Raw genomic sequence first — 17,269 nt, forward strand, 5'->3', positions numbered from 1 at the left:
AGGAAAGGTACATATTTGATATTTTCGATTACTTGGTTCAGAATCAACTCACTCAGCAACTCGATCTAGCTCAGCCTATCAGTATGTATCATATATTTTTTATTCTGACAGGAACTACTCTGGAATCAATGCAGCCGGCATTGCAATTCTCAAAGCCCGTCATTCTCCGCGTGTCTTTGCTTCGTGCGTGCGGTTTAAAGAGTGCTGCATCTTCGGCATGTCGACAGGGCAGCAACAATCTACCGGAGGACACCATCGACCTTGGCGTCAACACATATGTCGAATTCAAACCTTCGTTTCTCCCAGACGAGGTGAAATTGTGATTCCTATGTGTCTCCTACATCATCTGAGTTGTGTGTGTCAACTAGAAACCGTCCGATTATCGTTTCGCCGACAATATCAACTTGACACCATATTTTGAAAGAAATATTGTTATCGTTCATAAGAGGTGAAAAAATATCGGCCTTTTTCGTAACATTAAAACACGGTAGCCAGCAAACTATAATCTGCAATTGATGAACTGGAGACATTGATCTTTTTCTCATGAGCTTGCGAGTGTCCAGATGCAGCCTTTCTAGTTTACTTCCCGTCCAAGCATAGCATTGACTGTAGAGCTGATCAAATGAATTCTCCGAATTTTTAGAAATGCCTCATATGCTAGACGCCATCACTTTGGAATATCGACTGAATATATCGGGGTTAGTTTATCAGCTCTTTCGGTATCGGGTCAAAAATTTGATATCAGGGCCTAGTATCAACAGTGGAGAAGATCACTGTCACTGGCGGTCAGTGATGGAGTACTTCTACTTTTGTCAAGCACTCAAGCCGGTCTGGCATGCTTGTACTACTGACTACTATGCTTGTACTTTGTGGTTTTAGACTACTCCCACTTGTACTTGAACATTTTTTACAAGCTTACTCAATTTTTACGCCTTGCGATTAATTTATATGACCTTCGCTTCAGACTTGAATTCTGATTTAGTATATTGTTTCAGGATGTGCGAACATCTCGTATTGTGGCGATGAGTTTTTCTCCCGAATATCAACACCACATGGAAATCGCTTGCCCTCTGGTATCTTACCACCGTGACGTCACACCCGTGTCTTTGGCCGAGTTGCTGCTCTCGGGAGAAGTGGAGATGGTGATATGGCACAGGTATTCGCTTCTTCGATCATTTGGCACTAGCCACGTAGCATTTCAGTCGTAATTCGACTGTCGCCTTTTAACCGATTGGCACCGGCTGCAATTTTCGAAAAATTTACTTCAATTTTCAAAATCGAAAAACTACCTTAATGGGATTGGAGCACGGTAAACAAGGTAGCGTTTGAAGCAGAATTTCAACGCGGATCCCATTGCGCCACTCAAATCATTTCGAGTTCTGTGTCTGGCCACTTATATCAAGAGCAAGCCGAGAAAACGTTGGTTGGAAACAGAAATGCTAAATTGCGGACCTTATGAACCTTGGTATAGGTATCCGATGACGATAGAGTCCTATGTATTGTATTGATACAGTATTCATCGTTCTAGAGAGCCCTGAGTCGACACTCCACGTCTAGCAGGCGATAATTTCTAACCAAAACAATACCGACCATTATAGTCAACTCGCGGCAGGCCGCCGAGAGAGTGTCATGGCGAGTGATGCACGCGTATGGTAACTTCGCAGGCTTATAACTGAAACTGTTGTAGAACCTAAAGCAGTAATTTTAGTATTCATAGACGTATATTATACAGTCCTTACCACAATGATATACTGCAAATGCTTATCATTACTGCAACGTAAAGTTTATGACGCTATTTGGTAGCACTTCCTTCAAATATATACAGACCTTTTGCACGTAATGCAGTTATTACCACGTGACTAATAACCGTTGTCTGATGTAGATATAATCCTATGGGCATGTACTCTTCACAGAAACAATCTAAGAATGTCTATTACCAATAGAATTCAGGACATATCACTTTATGTTACGGATATTCGTCCCTGCGTTTGACACTACCGTGGTAGGCTGCAGGAATTCTCTTCGCGATTTTCAGAAGCGAACTTGGGGTGGCTTAGGCGAACTAATGTTGTTTATTCTGGCCTTGAAGGTGGATATTGGCTAGTTCTATTGAAAGAGACAATCCGTAAATGCCTATCATTACTACAGCGTAAGATATATATCGTTATACGACAGCTCTTTGTATATCCAGATGCACACTTTTGCGTAGATATATGCGTCGAGTAATATTGTATTTATTACGAATTATACTTGACTATTAGCCATTATTTAGAATCGTATAAGAAACAACTATTCACAGACACAATCTACGAAGGACGTGAAGCTATATCACTATTAGAACTTGATATATATGCCGTTATGTGACCAATAATCATCCATCTGCTTGAAGCTGGTACGGTAGGCTGCGAGAATTCTTTCCCGATTTTCAAATGCAACTTTGAGCGGTGCAGACATAACTAGTATATTTGTTTTAGCAAGAAAAACAGAAGCTGAGAAGCGCTATTCATAGAAACAAACTACAACTCGCTATGACGAATAAAACCAAATATATGACAGTTTTTATGACGGGTATATCTGTAACGCGCGTGACTGCGAAATGATGCGGCCTATCACTATTTTTGTCACGCGGCCTATCACTTAGATTTTGAACACGTTATATGTAACTAATATCAGATATGAAGATATGTGTGGAGTTGTATGGTCACTAGCTTTTCATAGAAAGAAACAACTATGCTGTAAGACGGCCAGACCGAAACATACAGCAAGTTATGTGAGGGTGGTCAATGACGCGCGCGTTGCCGAAACAGTGTATTCTGCAACATATTTATCTACAGTATTTGGTATCCGATTTCTATGTCTTAGATACAATATATATCCAATTTTATGGTATCAATGAACTTGCACAAACAATATCTATCCGCAGAAATAAACAGCAACGACTTAGTATGATCGGAACGGGATATATAGTGGTTCTTTTACAGTACGCTTCCCTCGTAACGGCAATGGGTAAAAATACACACGCCGGCGCCAAACGGTTAAGCATAGCTTGCAGACTTGCACAAACTACTGGATTTTCAAAAGGCCAAACTAGAACTGAAATTAAAACTACTCACTTTTCAAAGCTCGCAACTAGAACTAGAACTACCGTAATTTTCCGAATATAGTGCGCCCCCATGTATAATACGCACCCTAAAAATGACGTGTATATTCTAGGGAAAAAGCCTGTACCCATGTATAGTACGCACCCTGCATTCGCAGTACATCAATAGTTGTTTAAGTACACGATGTTGTTCTGTTTTGCGATGTCACTGTCGAACAATCATGACATAACCATCGGCCGCTAATCATAATACAATTAACGGCATTGTCTCTAAACGAGAATAGATAGTTAGGCAAAGCCTGCGAGGCCGGCGACGAGATAATTCAGGCTAGCGACACACGACATCTAGAACTAAAACTGCTTACTTTTCAAAATGAACCACTACAACTCGAACTAGAATTGATCACTTTTTAAAACTGCCAACCAGAACCAGAACTAACGACCTTAAAAAGTTCAGAAGCAACTCGTTCATTTTTCTTTTACAAAATAGGATTGGTTTAACACATGCACAACATTACTAGTTCAAAATTCGAGGGATATCGACCCCCAAACCCCTGGCTACGTCACTGATAGTAGTGACGACTTTGAGCTAGCAATGGCTGCTAGGACATCACACAACAGAACACGATTTATGATGACACGTGTTTAAATATGTAACTAGGACTTCTCACTTTTTGGAATGTGCATCTACAACAAGAAGTAGAACTACTCAAAAAGCCAACAGGTCTATTTAGTTGACGGTCAACTAACTAGGTTGATGGTTTGTACAAGTCTTATAGCTTTCTTCCGAACGGCAATTTCACGATTCGTCACCAATTCTTTTTCAAGGCCCGAAGACGCGGACGACAACGGTAACTCTGACGTCGCACTCGCAAGACAGACTATTTCGACGAGAAGCTTGCTTCATAAAACCACAGGTAAGCGAAAAGATCAGCGAAAAGTTGATCTAAAACAACAAATCTACTGATATTGTAATAATAACACCCATGGCCCGTGTACAACCAAGCTTTCTAGCTATTCACCCTTCATATTCTCGTGGACAGGAAATTTTGTGACCCTACTTTCTAACTGTTCCATTGGGATTGTATTGTGACTACGTAGTGCTATTCCATCTTATGGAAAAACTGTATTGGTAACGAAATGACAAACTAACTCTCTGCCATGAGTGCCGGTGCCAGTTCGTGATTAGAAACCAATAAAAAGGACTTCTGTAACCTAATTCTATTTGTTACTCAGTTTTCCCAACTTCGCCGAATCATTTTCAGGGATTCACGGATGGCATTGCCTGCACTCTACGCAAGCAGAACGCGACCCGCAATCGAAGACAGTCGGTGGTTTAGAGCTATCGATCGCCTTCGCCAACACAGAAGATCTAGACCTGGTTTTAAAAGCGGCTAAAGCCACAAAATGGGAATTGCCACAGTTTGAAAAGCAGTTGCTGAATGACCACATCGAAAACGATGTCACTGATTGTGACAGTGTGACTTTTTCTGTGACTGTAACAAACGCGTGGCTACTTAAAGCGGGATTGGTAGTTAGCGGTCAAACAAGTGTCGACAAATCCGCTAATGTCTACGTACGGTACAAGTTCTACGATCACGACTCAGTAGTAACGACGCGATGTCCAATTACATCAAAACAACCTCAAAATATCGATGCTAAATTCGAGAATTTGATTTCTGCACGGATAGCGCACAAAAAGTCTTTTGTATGCAAAAGGTGTAAACCGCTACGCTGGTATTTACAAGAGGAAAAGATGGAGCTGCAATTATGGCTTACACATTGTTCTACCTCGAAAAACACGAGACCGTCTGATTCAGATAAGCTTTTAGGGTCTTGTTTTATAGAGTTTTGTTCCATGTCAGAATGGGGGAAGGAACAACATATCAGCGGATCTTATGCGTTGTTCAAGTCAGGGGCTGACGAAATGCAGGGGCAAGTGCGGGTTTACGTCAGCATGAAGCCTGGAGAATCGCCAGACCCGATACCAAACCCTACTCCTCATATTGAGGAAATGGCTGAAAAAAATGTGCCGAATTTCGAAGATAATTCGGCAGGTTCTAATCAAAAGGATGGTCATGTTGATGAGCAGAAGAGTCACACATTCGAAGCGAACGTGACTGTGGAACGCGCGTTTCATATTCCGCAAGTTAACGATTTGGAAACGGACGAATACGTTTATCCGAACGTTTTCGTGACATTTGAAGCGGCTGATGACGCTAATTTCGCAAAATCGTCGGCCGATATTAAAAATATGACGATCGCGACTAAAATCGTGAAATCTTCAGAAAACGCGATCTGGAACGAAGCTAAAACGGTTTTGTTACCAAAATCGCTACTCTCCGGTGTAAACGGCGCTATGCTCCTCAAAGTATGGCACAGGGACCGGGTCTACATCGATGATGACGGGGCAGATTTTCAAAACGGGGCACAAACGAAAATTCTAGCTACGGACAGAATGCTGGGCTTCGCCACCGTGGATTTATCGGTACTCAGGGCCGGGCTGCGTGACGTGAACGGATGGTACAACGTGCTAGACATTCACGGACAGTGTCAGGGACAGTTGAAAGTGGCGGTGACGCCCGGAGATTCGTCGCTGCCTGGTTCTGCCCGGTCTAATGACCCGACTATCATCCACCCACCTAATATACCACCGCAGCTGTCTTTTGCGCCCCAAAATTTTTTGCACAAACTACCTATACATGTACCTGTTCAAACGCCATCTGGCAGTATGTACGTGCCAGGCGTTCGAAATACAGACCAAGACAATATGTGTGAAAGTACAAAGCAAATTTTGTCTCACAATCACCCCGGCATTTTCAAATCCGATTTCACGCAACTTGACACCAACCCACAAGCCCCGACAGTGTCTATGCTCAGGTACGTGTCTTCGGACAGACAACAAGCCGCCCTCGTCGACACCCTTGAAAAACAAATCAAAGAATTGGACCTGATAAAACGCACGTTTCAAGATAGACAGAGATCTATATTTGCAGATGGTGTTAGCAATGGCGCGGAAGAAATCTTGGGTGGTACAAATCACCGAGGTGAGTTTAGTCACGAATCCAGTGTCGAAGACGCTGAAAATATGGATTCACACGGAGAAAATGGTGTAAATATTGATTCACGGAGAGAAAATACTGAGAATCCCGATTCTACTCAAAAAAACATGACACAAAACGGATTGCGGCAGAATGAATCAAGTTCAGTTCCCACACGGACAAAAATGACACATGAAAACTTCCGGCAGAACGTTTCCGGTTATGATCCTACCCGGAAAAACGCGGCTCAAGAAGAAGCCCGGCAGAATAATTCGAGCTTTGATTCCACCCGGAAAAATACAGACGAGGAATTCCGACAGGACGTTTCTTGTCCTGATTCCGCACGCAAAAATGCCACGCACCAAGATCCTCGGCAGAATGTTATTGATACGAAAGATGAAGCGGATAGTGACACAGATTGCAGCGTAGAGTTTGTGCGTCCGCACAGTTTGAACGCGAGCATTGTGGCAGGCTCTGATGACCAAAGCACGAAAATCACTGATAAACCGCCCAAGTTAGAGCATAAACACAACAGCGCATCTGCAAATCACCTGACCCCCGCAAAATCAGAAATTCACGACGATACAAGCTTATGGCTCACTGGCTCTATGTCAAAAGTCAGCGGATTTAGTTCAGACGAAGAAAACTCTGAAATTTCAACTCAAAATACTCGCGTAAAGTGTAGAAACGCGGAGCGCTCAACCAGATTTAGTTCTGAGGAAGAAAATCCTGAGACTTTGCCTAAAACTACTCAGGCTGAGCACATAAACTTGGGACAAAGTTCCATCGCCCCCGACAGTGCAGGCTCTGTTTTACCAGATAGCGCAAAAGATACTTTTTCTATCGACGACAGTGGTTCTGTGACAGAAGATTGTAAAAAAGAAGAATCATCCGGCCAGAATGACATCACCGATAATATCACTACCCACACTGAAAACCCAAATAGCCAATCTGTAACAGGCTTGAGTCCCGGTACGATCAAAGGCTCGGATAATGAGGTTTTTGTCGGGTCACATTTGGATGCAACACACCCCGTACAACATCAAGTTAAAGTTTCACACTTGGGCCGTGCATCGGAAGACCAAATGGTTTTGTCGCCCTCTGGTCAAAATGGGGTGGAGAATACTTCAGACGAATCGTCGGAACTATCTTTGGGATCACAGAACGAGGAAAATCGATGTCCGAATCCCGCTGTTTCGCCAAAAAATCGCAATCGAGTATGCCGAAGTTTTTATCCATCTCCCAAAAATCTACGTTCGTCCATTCGCGAGCTACAGGAAGCAGCTTTGGCTCATAAGGTTTGTCGTTATGAAATTATTTTACCTTGTAATAACCGGAGGTTCCCAGTAATACAACGGGATAATTAGATAATTCTAGTTGTTTAATTTGTGAAAGGTATTTATGCTCTCATTTTTTTTCAAATCTAACGTCTGCTTTTTCTGAAAATGCTATAGTAAAACTGTATAGTACGAAAAGATGCAAGCTCGGTGTAAAGCAGGGTTCTTCAATGATAACTTTGTTGCGGATTCCAGGGATTCACTGATTACATGTTAGGTTGCATAAAAAACGCAGCACCCCAAATTTGGCTCTATCTCAACTGGTAGATGTGAACGCACAGGAGTTTGAATATAATATAAAAATTTTAAAAAAGTTTCATATTCAACAGTCAACCCCATGAAATTGTTAATTTGTCTACCAAAGCGATACTTACCAATATTTGCTTACTTATAACTGTTAGGACCGAAGTGATTGCAGTTGAAATTTTGGATTCGCAAAAATAACCTGGGCGGCGAATAATCCCAGAATTATGAATGAAAGACATGTTGAAATTGCGTCAAATTTGTTTTGGTCTGTTTTTATAGACAACTCAACAATTTCATGGGGTTGATAGTAAAATTTGAAGAATTTTCAATTCTGTCACAATAAATTGGAGATTTTCGTACCCCTGTGGGTTCACATCTACCAGTTGGGTCTGAGCAAAATCTGGTGTGCAGCGGTTTCAGGCAACCTAACAATGTAATTGCGAACCCCCGGATTGCGGGAAAAAGTGTATTTTGAACAACCCTACTGTACAGACAGTTGCCGTTCTCGTGCTTGTGACAATGGACAGTGACTTGTTGCATCCACAAAAAAGACGATCAAATGTCATCCATATGGTTTAAATCGATGCCCAATATATTGCCGTAAACCTGAAGTAGCCGCCTAGCGGTCTGAGGTACTCTTACGGCTCAGACGCCAGAGGGAATAGCGGTGTGCGAGAAAATGTTCTCGATTTCTTGAAAATAAAATACTATTTTGTTCTTTTATATCTTCTGACGTCATACTTAGGCCCTCTCTTGGTATATGACCACCTGATTCCGTTTTGCATGAATCTCTACGTTCCAACGAGCCATTACACGCTACTATAGCGCTTCATAGCCCTACGCTACGATCTTGGAAAGGTAGACATGATGAGCACGGATCACGCGGCCGCCGCTGATGAATAATCGATTACGTAAAAGCGTAATCTCGTGGAAGGCAAATCACTTCCAATTCTACATAAAATGAGTAACTATTTTATATATCTACATGCTATTGAAGTGGTATCAACCACAATGGCTCGTTATATGTAACTTGCAACTGCATAACGGATTCGTAAGTATACACATATTGGCTTATTCGACACTGCCCAGTGCCCAGTGCCCATGTACACTCGAGAAGTCAGTTCATGTGATACATTATTGCTTTATTTCACATCAATTCGAACTGTATTCTACACGGCTAATGTTCCATGTATGATCAACAGTAGTCATAGGAGCCAACAGTAACTTCGTGTGCCATCTAAACCGATATATAACTGCCTCTATATGATGTTGTTATTACAGGCCCAGGTCCCAAAATAGCCTAACTCTCACGCGTATTTGTGTAGTGTTAGGGCTGGTGTTGGCTTTGTAATACAATACTGAACCCCATGATAGGGATATTGATGAATATGCCAGGATAATGACCAACCATATGTACAATTTGCAATCGCCTGAAGCAATTGTACATCTGTTTGAAGCCGCAACGAGTCGGATGAACTTACGCAGCCATAATTTTCACGTAATAAGGCATTGCTTTCTTTCACGTCGATTTGAAACATCTCTACGTGCTAATCTTCGATATAAGGACTTTCATTGAATAGTATGAACAACAACAAGTCATAGAAGATAACTGTAATAGGTTATATGACGTCTAGAACGGAAGATACAATGGTTTATATTCCAGGCGTTCATTCACGCGAACATCATTACAAATTCAATTTTGTTCAATCTGCATTTCAAGAAGGATATACATTGATATAATAGGCTGTACATGGTCTTATGTATGCGTATTCATAATAAATATCCATATAAATCGATTGTTACCGTTTAGAAAGTAATGCAGGTCGAGCTATCTCAGAATAAATAATGACTCCTCCGTGTTGAACGATCGCGGACCAGTATACTGGTCCGCCGATCGCAAAGGGTTAATATAGAATTTTGCAAGTTATTGTGAATTCAGTGATTCTTATTCTGATCTAATTTGGAAAAAAAAATTGTGTTGCTGTCATTGTAATTGTAATCCGTTTTGGAAAAGTTGAACACATTCTAATAGCCCAGCTCTGGACTCACTAAATAAGTACTTCTGGTGTACAAACTACTCAAGTAGGTTTAATCTACTTCCACTACTTTTATACGTTTGGGATTTTGTAGATTTGGAAGTAGTTTTCATTCAGTGTTCATGCCTCATTTTTGCCCACACCAGGTGGGTGTCTGATTACAAAGAATACTCCAATTCGTTTCCACGCCTTCCTATCTTTCATTGTATCACAGTCTTGTAGTGTATTCAACGGATAAAATTGTCAAGAATAATTTGAATTGAAGTATTATAAGCGAAATTTTCATGACAACCAAGCAAGAATGGCTCCATTTCTAGTGTCATGGAAAATGGCCGCCTCAGATTAATTGGTAAAAGTATGCATACCCTCCATCATATAATTAGTCACTCGACAAATTTTCAGATCTTAATTTTCACTTCTATTTGAAGTAGCTTTGAGATATCTGTGAAATTCCCTGTTCTACTCGTAATTGAGTAGAAATGTACAGCATTACTTCTACTTGAGTTCCAGCGCTTATTACTTTGACCGTATCTGTACTTAACACTGATTTAACTGACCGGAGACATGATTTTTGCAGAAAAAATTGGTCAAAAGACGAACTCTCAGCAACGAATCGCAAGGCAGTCGAAATTTTCCGGAAGAAAATCAAAAGATAAAGCCGAAAAGAACGATTCCGAACACGGTGCATTTTTCTGACGAAAGGACTCGGCGTTTGGCGAGAATTTTTCGGACCAAATTCTCTCAATGACAATTTGGTTTCTGCTGGTATTGCTAATATTGTTGCCTACGTTTCAGGATATTGATAATTTAGCGGCGAAACCAGGGATATCGTAGTATTGGTGGTACTCTATCTATCCCTATCTAGATGGCATGTACTGATCTACTACAGAAATACCGCTTGCTATGATGTTGGTTATTGCAGGCTCTCTTCGCTTGTCTCTTATTTCAAACCTGCCTAAAACTAACACAGTAATTTACACAAGAATAGAGACCCTGATATGTTGGCTTTAGAAATGTCACGACAAACTTCTTGAGCTTATCGATATTGATTCAGTGTGTTGCAAGCATCAAGAGTGATTAGTGACATAATTACCAAACGCAGCTAGTAATAAAAGCTGATTTTTCTTGACCTCTTCTCCAGATATTTCGCTCATTGATTCAACATTCCACAACTGATTTTGGGTAGATTTCTTCCGAGACTTTAGAATCATTTTCAAATGTCTTACAGCGACACTTGCAAGATTTATATTCATGTACACCGTTATTATTATCACTAGCATTCCTAAACCATTTTTTAATATCCCGTCATTGACCTCAGCAAATGCTTGAAGGTGATCTGGTATATTTCATTATACAATGTATAGTTCGTATCGAGGTTTTTGAGATGCTATGAAATCCTAAGCGGTCATCTATGTTTTGACTGAATCTGATCATATTAGCTCAAATCTTGTGATATTACACATCTAATTTTGTTTTGCTCGTAATACAGATATTTTTACAGTACGCAGTGTCTTCAGGTTAGAAAAGCTGAGTTTGAGTCAGTTGTCTGTCATTTGTAGGAGTCAGTGGCGATGCAGTTCTACTGGAATAATAAACAGGTGGTCAAAGTCATGTACTTTATACGTAGAAGTAACACCGTGCATTTCGACTCGATTGCAAGTCGAAGCAATTTCCAAGACATCGAAAGGTAGGGGTTAATATGTTTTGAGGTCTGGAAATACATTTTGTATGAACTACAAAATTTATAATATAGGTCGAACAGCAAATTTCACTGGAAATATCGTTGTGTTGAGCTGTAAAGGTCAAATTGCCAAAGAAGCTGGACGTATACTAATTTTACTTGAAGAGGATGTGAAAAATGTGGGTGCTGAAGAGTACATCGGCTCGAAAGGAGGTCGCGTGCTTTTAGCTGTTTTTAGGAGGCGAACACACACCAGATTGCTGACTGTAGCCTGCCTTAGCGACTAACGCAAAATGACTACAAATCGAGCAATTTTTTCGGAAATATATTCAATTACCATGGTAACCTACAGCCCTATTTCGACCACCGTGCTGTTGTCTGATAACATACTAGAGTCGGTAGCTTGAGCTTAACGTATGTTGTGGCTTACGTGTATACTTAACTATAGCAGTGACGTCTAATCGTCCGTTATGATAAAATTGCTAATAAACCAATGATGATGATGATGATGGTTCTGCATCTGATAGCTCAGCGATGCATGCGACGACAATTGCCTCAAATAGATGTACTGGTCCAAATGAATATGATTCCCATAAGGGATATTTATGATTCCACGTGTACTTTCCCGTGCGTAGGTTCTTGTTAGCTAACAGGGAGGACGTTGATATAGCCGAGTTAAAGCATAGAGGAGTTTGTTGGGGGGAGTTTCTTCGCCACTTCAGTATATATTCAAATTCGGTTGAAACAACTGTCACCTACTCGTTATAAGCTGACATAACATAACGTGGAATTATGAACAACCCTAGAGTGAATACGACTGGCTTCATGATATTATAATAGGCTTGAAGAGACTCGTAGATATACGAAACTTTGTTACACAATTGAATGGTATATTCGTATTCCAAATAACCAGACTATTTACGACTGACACTCGTCGTCAAGGGTTAAGCTAATCCAGCAACTAGTGAAGATTTGGAAATAATATTGGTCATATTTGGTGTATGTGTGTACTTGGGTATATTTATATTAGTCAATAAGAATTGATTTCCACAACAGTAGCATGGTAGGAGGATTCGCAGATATATCCAGTGGCCTTGGCCCATACGAAAATAACCGATTATATTGCTTCGAATATGCGGGGATTATTGAATGTAGATTATCTACGGTGGGTTCTAAACGATAAGGAGATATGAAGGTAGGCCTTAGCGTGTTGTACCTAGTAAGGGTTAACATCGTCGCAAGTAGCCTATGCCTCACGACTCGTATAACCACTGGCGTAGCAGCCACTTGGCGCTTATGGTCCTGCGCCACGGGCGCCCAAGTGTGGGGTGATGACGTTTTTTTCTTCTAGTCAACACTACAGAAGTACTGGAAATTGTGGGTATTGCGGGAGTCGAGGCGAAATGATGACCTTTTTTTCGTCAGCTCAACAAGATTTCCAGTAAATATAATTGAAAAGTTTGAAATTGTTTCAAAATCTAGGCGGCATTTATTTTCAACGAAAGCCAGGGGGCGACATATGCTCCTACGCCACTGCGTGTAGCCATCGTTTAAGGTCAATGAAACGTAATGTGGATGACAACTTTGAAACTCGGCACAGTGTTTGATGATATATATCTTACCAAGTTTTGTCTCCCAACCCCGTATCAAAAACTGGAAAAATCAACATAAACCAGTAACGACTTTTGAGCAGCACCGAAACAACACATCCTCCCCCCTCCCCCCGAAAACAACGTTGGTGTTGGGCCCCCACCCCAATATAATGATATCAATTCTTATCCACTACCTGCTGATGCATTCGGATTTACCGGTAAAGCTGTGTGAGCTGTCTTGGAAAATGGATCGCCCGTGAACGATGATTAAACTTATTCGGACGGACCCGTTGGTATATTGACTTCGTTACATGACGTCATTTCGTGACCTCCTGTCTGCTATATCAAAAGATATTGAAATCGCCCGAACGTACTATAGCTAGACTAAAAGACGCACGCAGTTTCACATTGGTATTTTTCTCTAGCAAATAATTTTCTCTCGGTCAGCAACAGAGGACGTCCGCAGTCCTTGTCGGCCAACGTTTTCTCGATGCCGATCGTTCTGGTCGACTTCTCGCAGTCGCATGTCAGAGACGAGCATGGATTTATAGGATTTGGGCATACCGGATTTGTAAGATTTTGTCGGATTAGGATTGTATTTAGATATCAGATTTTTTTAATTGATTAGGATTAGGCTTAGATTCAGGGCCTTAACAGCACTTCGTCAGCCCCCCCCCCCCAAAGCCTTGGTCCTGGGCCCCCATATGGTGATAAACCGAACTTCTGGGGGGCCTTGCCCCCCCCTCAGGCTATCCGCTGTATTACCGCTGCTCATCCGCCTACATTGGGTGTCCGTTCGGTGTGTCGGCTTTCCTCGCCTAAAAGCGCGAGAAATATCTATAATTCGTGACTGAATCGGTCAATATGGTCGGGAATTGCATATATATTGCTAACTATTTTTATCCTCACTCTGCTCACGTAATATGATTTACCGGTAGAGCTGAGTGATGTGGTGCGTTTGAAAAGGTGGGAACCCTCAATAATAATTAGACATCTGCTGGTGTAGTGGTGTATGACCGATGGCAGGAACGAAACAGTACTTATTGTCAGGCCCACCCAAAAAAACTTGAGTCTTGGGCTCCCATAGGGTGATAGGGTGACAACCCTCCATCACGTTGTTCGCTTTTGCCACGAAATTATAGTTGTACTGTTTAGTGAGCCAGCGCCAAGCGCGAAAATTTTCGATAATTCATGATAAAATCGGTCCATAAGATTGGGAATTACATATATATTGCTATCAATGTCTTGTCTTGTCTTGTCCTCTCTGCTCACGTAATCAGATTTACCGGTAGAGCTGAGTGAGGTGTCTTTGAAACTGCAGTCCGTAAATAGCCTAATAATTGAACATCGTAGGGCGGGCGGACCCGTTGGTATGACTTCATTAAATGATGTTATTTCGTGATCTCCTGTCTGCTATATCAAAAATTATAGAATCGCCCTAAAGTACTATACTGAAAGATCACACGATTTCGGATTGTTATTTCTTCACTGGCATATAATTTTTTCCTGCCAGATGGAATTCGTCTGCTGGGGTTCAGATTGCCAAGACAGGATCATTCGGCGCCAGTCATTTAGGCGCCTATATGAACAAATAAACCTATATGTATTTTGTATATATAACGAAGTTTTCGGTCAGCATAAGGGCAGTCCTTTACGGCCAAGGTTTTCTCGCTGCGTTCGTTCTTGCACACTCCTTGGAGTCGCATGTTGCATGGCCTAAAACAGCAGCTCTCAACCTCGGATTTGAAGTTGTCAGTCTCGGCAAATTAGTAAACAGTCGTTTGAAATATAGAAATTCCTGAATGTTTTTCCTAATCTGTCCCAATGAAGGAATTGAAACCTCGCCACGAAATCCGTTTTCTCTTGTGACATAACCACTAAACAACTTGAAAATAAGATGCCAGATAGAAATGACTAGTCTGGACGCGATGTGTTCATTAAAAAATCACACCAAAAGCTGTCGTCGGAAGCGTTACGCGTTAATATTACATTCGCCACCAATATATCTTTGTTGAAATGGATTTTCGGCACTCGTTCATATCCAATCGAAGACGTGGATATTCAAGACGATAAATACAGCTGCAACATTCGTTTCGTTTCTGACCGACATGATAGCGTAATGGTTAAGCGTCCGGCTTCTTGATCGGTAGGTCGTGGGTTCGATTCCCGGTCGGGTCAGACCAAAGACCTGATTGGTTATCCATGGCTTCCCTGCTTGGCGCTCATGCATTACTGGGATGGCATGGAGGGGTGGTGCATGACTCAGAAAGCCGCAAAAGGCTCTATCTGCTCTTCCTTGTCCGCCGGCATATGCACATGCACATCATGCAATCATGGTATGCATATGCGCAGATCGTGTGTATGTGTATCATGAGTCGGTGTATATGCCGCAAAAACATCAAGGACAAAAATAAACTACCTCCTTCCCTTTATAATGAAAGTCTACCCAATTTCTACATATAGTGTGATGTTATTTTCAAGAAAAGTCATTTTGAGACTGTTTATCACTATAGCCTACAATCAATATATGCGCGAGACAGATGACGGTTGCGCGATAATTGAGCTAATTTTGAACGATAACTTGAGGAGTTCCGCGGGGTCCGTGGCGGTCCAAAAGGGGTGCGCGAAGACAAAAAGGTTGAGAACCACTGGTCTAAAGCGTCATACGTCTTTGTTTGTCGTTCCGAGGTAATGGCCAACGCCGATATACCCATTTCTATAAATCTTGCGAATTTGTTCTTGGGGGAAGAGTACACAATAATCAAAATATTTGGCGACTTGATAACTTTTCGAAAACGCTGCATAAATTTTCAATAAATACTCAATGATTTATGCTAATTCACGAAATAATTCTGGGCCCCCTTCGAGCTCGCTCCCCCCCCAATTGGGGGGTTCGGGATGCGGCAGTTACGGCCCTGGTTGGATTTATCGATTTCCGGGCAGATTGATTATACGGCAGCAATTGGCTACTAAGTCCTTCGTCCTACCATGATTTTACATAGTTTGAAAAATTCTTACTTCAAGTATACTTTGGCACTCATTCAATGTTTAACTTCTTTTTACAGAATTATATAGGCATAAGATGTAGGTATGATAGTTTATAAGTGGGTCCTAATATTACATCTATGTCTGCTTTTTGTGATATCTGCGATATCCGAGTACATCTACAATCAGGACCTTAACAACACTTCGTCAGGTCACGCCGAAACGTTCGTCTTGGGCCACCATAGGGTGATAAACAGAACTTCTGTGAGACCCCCTCAGGCTATACGCCTCTGCCGCTATATTTATCATCTAGATTTGGTGTCCATTTAGTGAGTGAGCTTGTATCGCCTAAACACGCCAAGCGCGAAAAACTTCTATAATTCATGATTGCATCGGTCAATATGATAGGAAATTGCATATATAGGGGAGATGTGGTACCGATGGATCACTGGGACCGAAAATACTTGAAAAATTCTCCATGATAATTCCATGATTACACTCCGGGAATTTGTCTACAATTACATGCTGACAGAATCTTTCCTCACATGCAAAAAAATTCGACCTTCGTGAGTTATGGGGTCTGTGACGAATGATTTACGTTTTAGGGGGTGTAAAGTAAATTTGGATCGACATTTTCATTTTTCTATATCACTTTTCAGACTAACAAACCCGCCATAATTTTTGATGTCAAGTATAGTGCTTGTATCAGGGTATATAATGCCACATATTTTTTGAATCAATACCATCCTCGAGTGGACTATTTTCAAGTCAATTACAATATTTATGGGGTGGGGGACCTATGGTACCATAGCCAAATCAAGCAAAATAGATGGACCAACTAATCACTTGGCAACATAAACTCGCCTACATATATATAGGCTGTAAATTATAGTTACCTATGGTGTTTTATCGCTACTACGAGGTATTTGAAAGTAAAAATGTCGATTTGCGGGTAATATGTATGTGGCATTAATTTTGTAAGTTTAGGCGTAAATCAAAACATGATTTCATGCCAACATTTGAGTTGATATAATCTATTTTATTCTTGAAGGTCGCAAAGAACCATTCTTCATTGGCTTGCTGTATCTTAGATTATAGTACACAACAAAACAAGTTAATAAATTTGAGTTTTTGAGCGTATGTCTCATAGGTCCCATGGTCGTGTGCCTTTGGACCCACCGGGTGGGGACCGATGACACGTTCGAGCAACAAGTTTTAAACGTTTATAAATATTTTTTGAAAAGGCGGATA

The 17,269-nt window shown here is 41.3% G+C and overlaps 2 protein-coding genes across 4 annotated transcripts in view; both read left to right on the forward strand.

Annotated features, from left to right (window-relative positions):
• Window positions 1-11,263, forward strand: part of LOC145443193 (C2 domain-containing protein 3-like) — a 43,407-nt gene extending 32,144 nt beyond the window's left edge. The window contains exons 25-29 of the mRNA XM_080321182.1: window positions 112-311; window positions 996-1,156; window positions 3,929-4,017; window positions 4,366-7,439; window positions 10,338-11,263. Coding sequence (XP_080177308.1) covers window positions 112-311; window positions 996-1,156; window positions 3,929-4,017; window positions 4,366-7,439; window positions 10,338-10,508 — 3,695 coding nt within the window. The 3' untranslated portion in view covers window positions 10,509-11,263. The remainder of the gene's footprint in view (window positions 1-111; window positions 312-995; window positions 1,157-3,928; window positions 4,018-4,365; window positions 7,440-10,337) is intronic.
• LOC145443195 (uncharacterized) overlaps window positions 1-17,269 on the forward strand; it is a 351,124-nt gene that overhangs the window by 210,111 nt on the left and 123,744 nt on the right. The gene's annotated exons all lie outside the window — the stretch shown is intronic.

This window comes from Botryllus schlosseri, chromosome 7 (assembly GCF_051294905.1).
Source record: "Botryllus schlosseri isolate E-star chromosome 7, Bs_hap1, whole genome shotgun sequence".
In the NCBI taxonomy this organism is placed as follows: domain Eukaryota; kingdom Metazoa; phylum Chordata; class Ascidiacea; order Stolidobranchia; family Styelidae; genus Botryllus; species Botryllus schlosseri.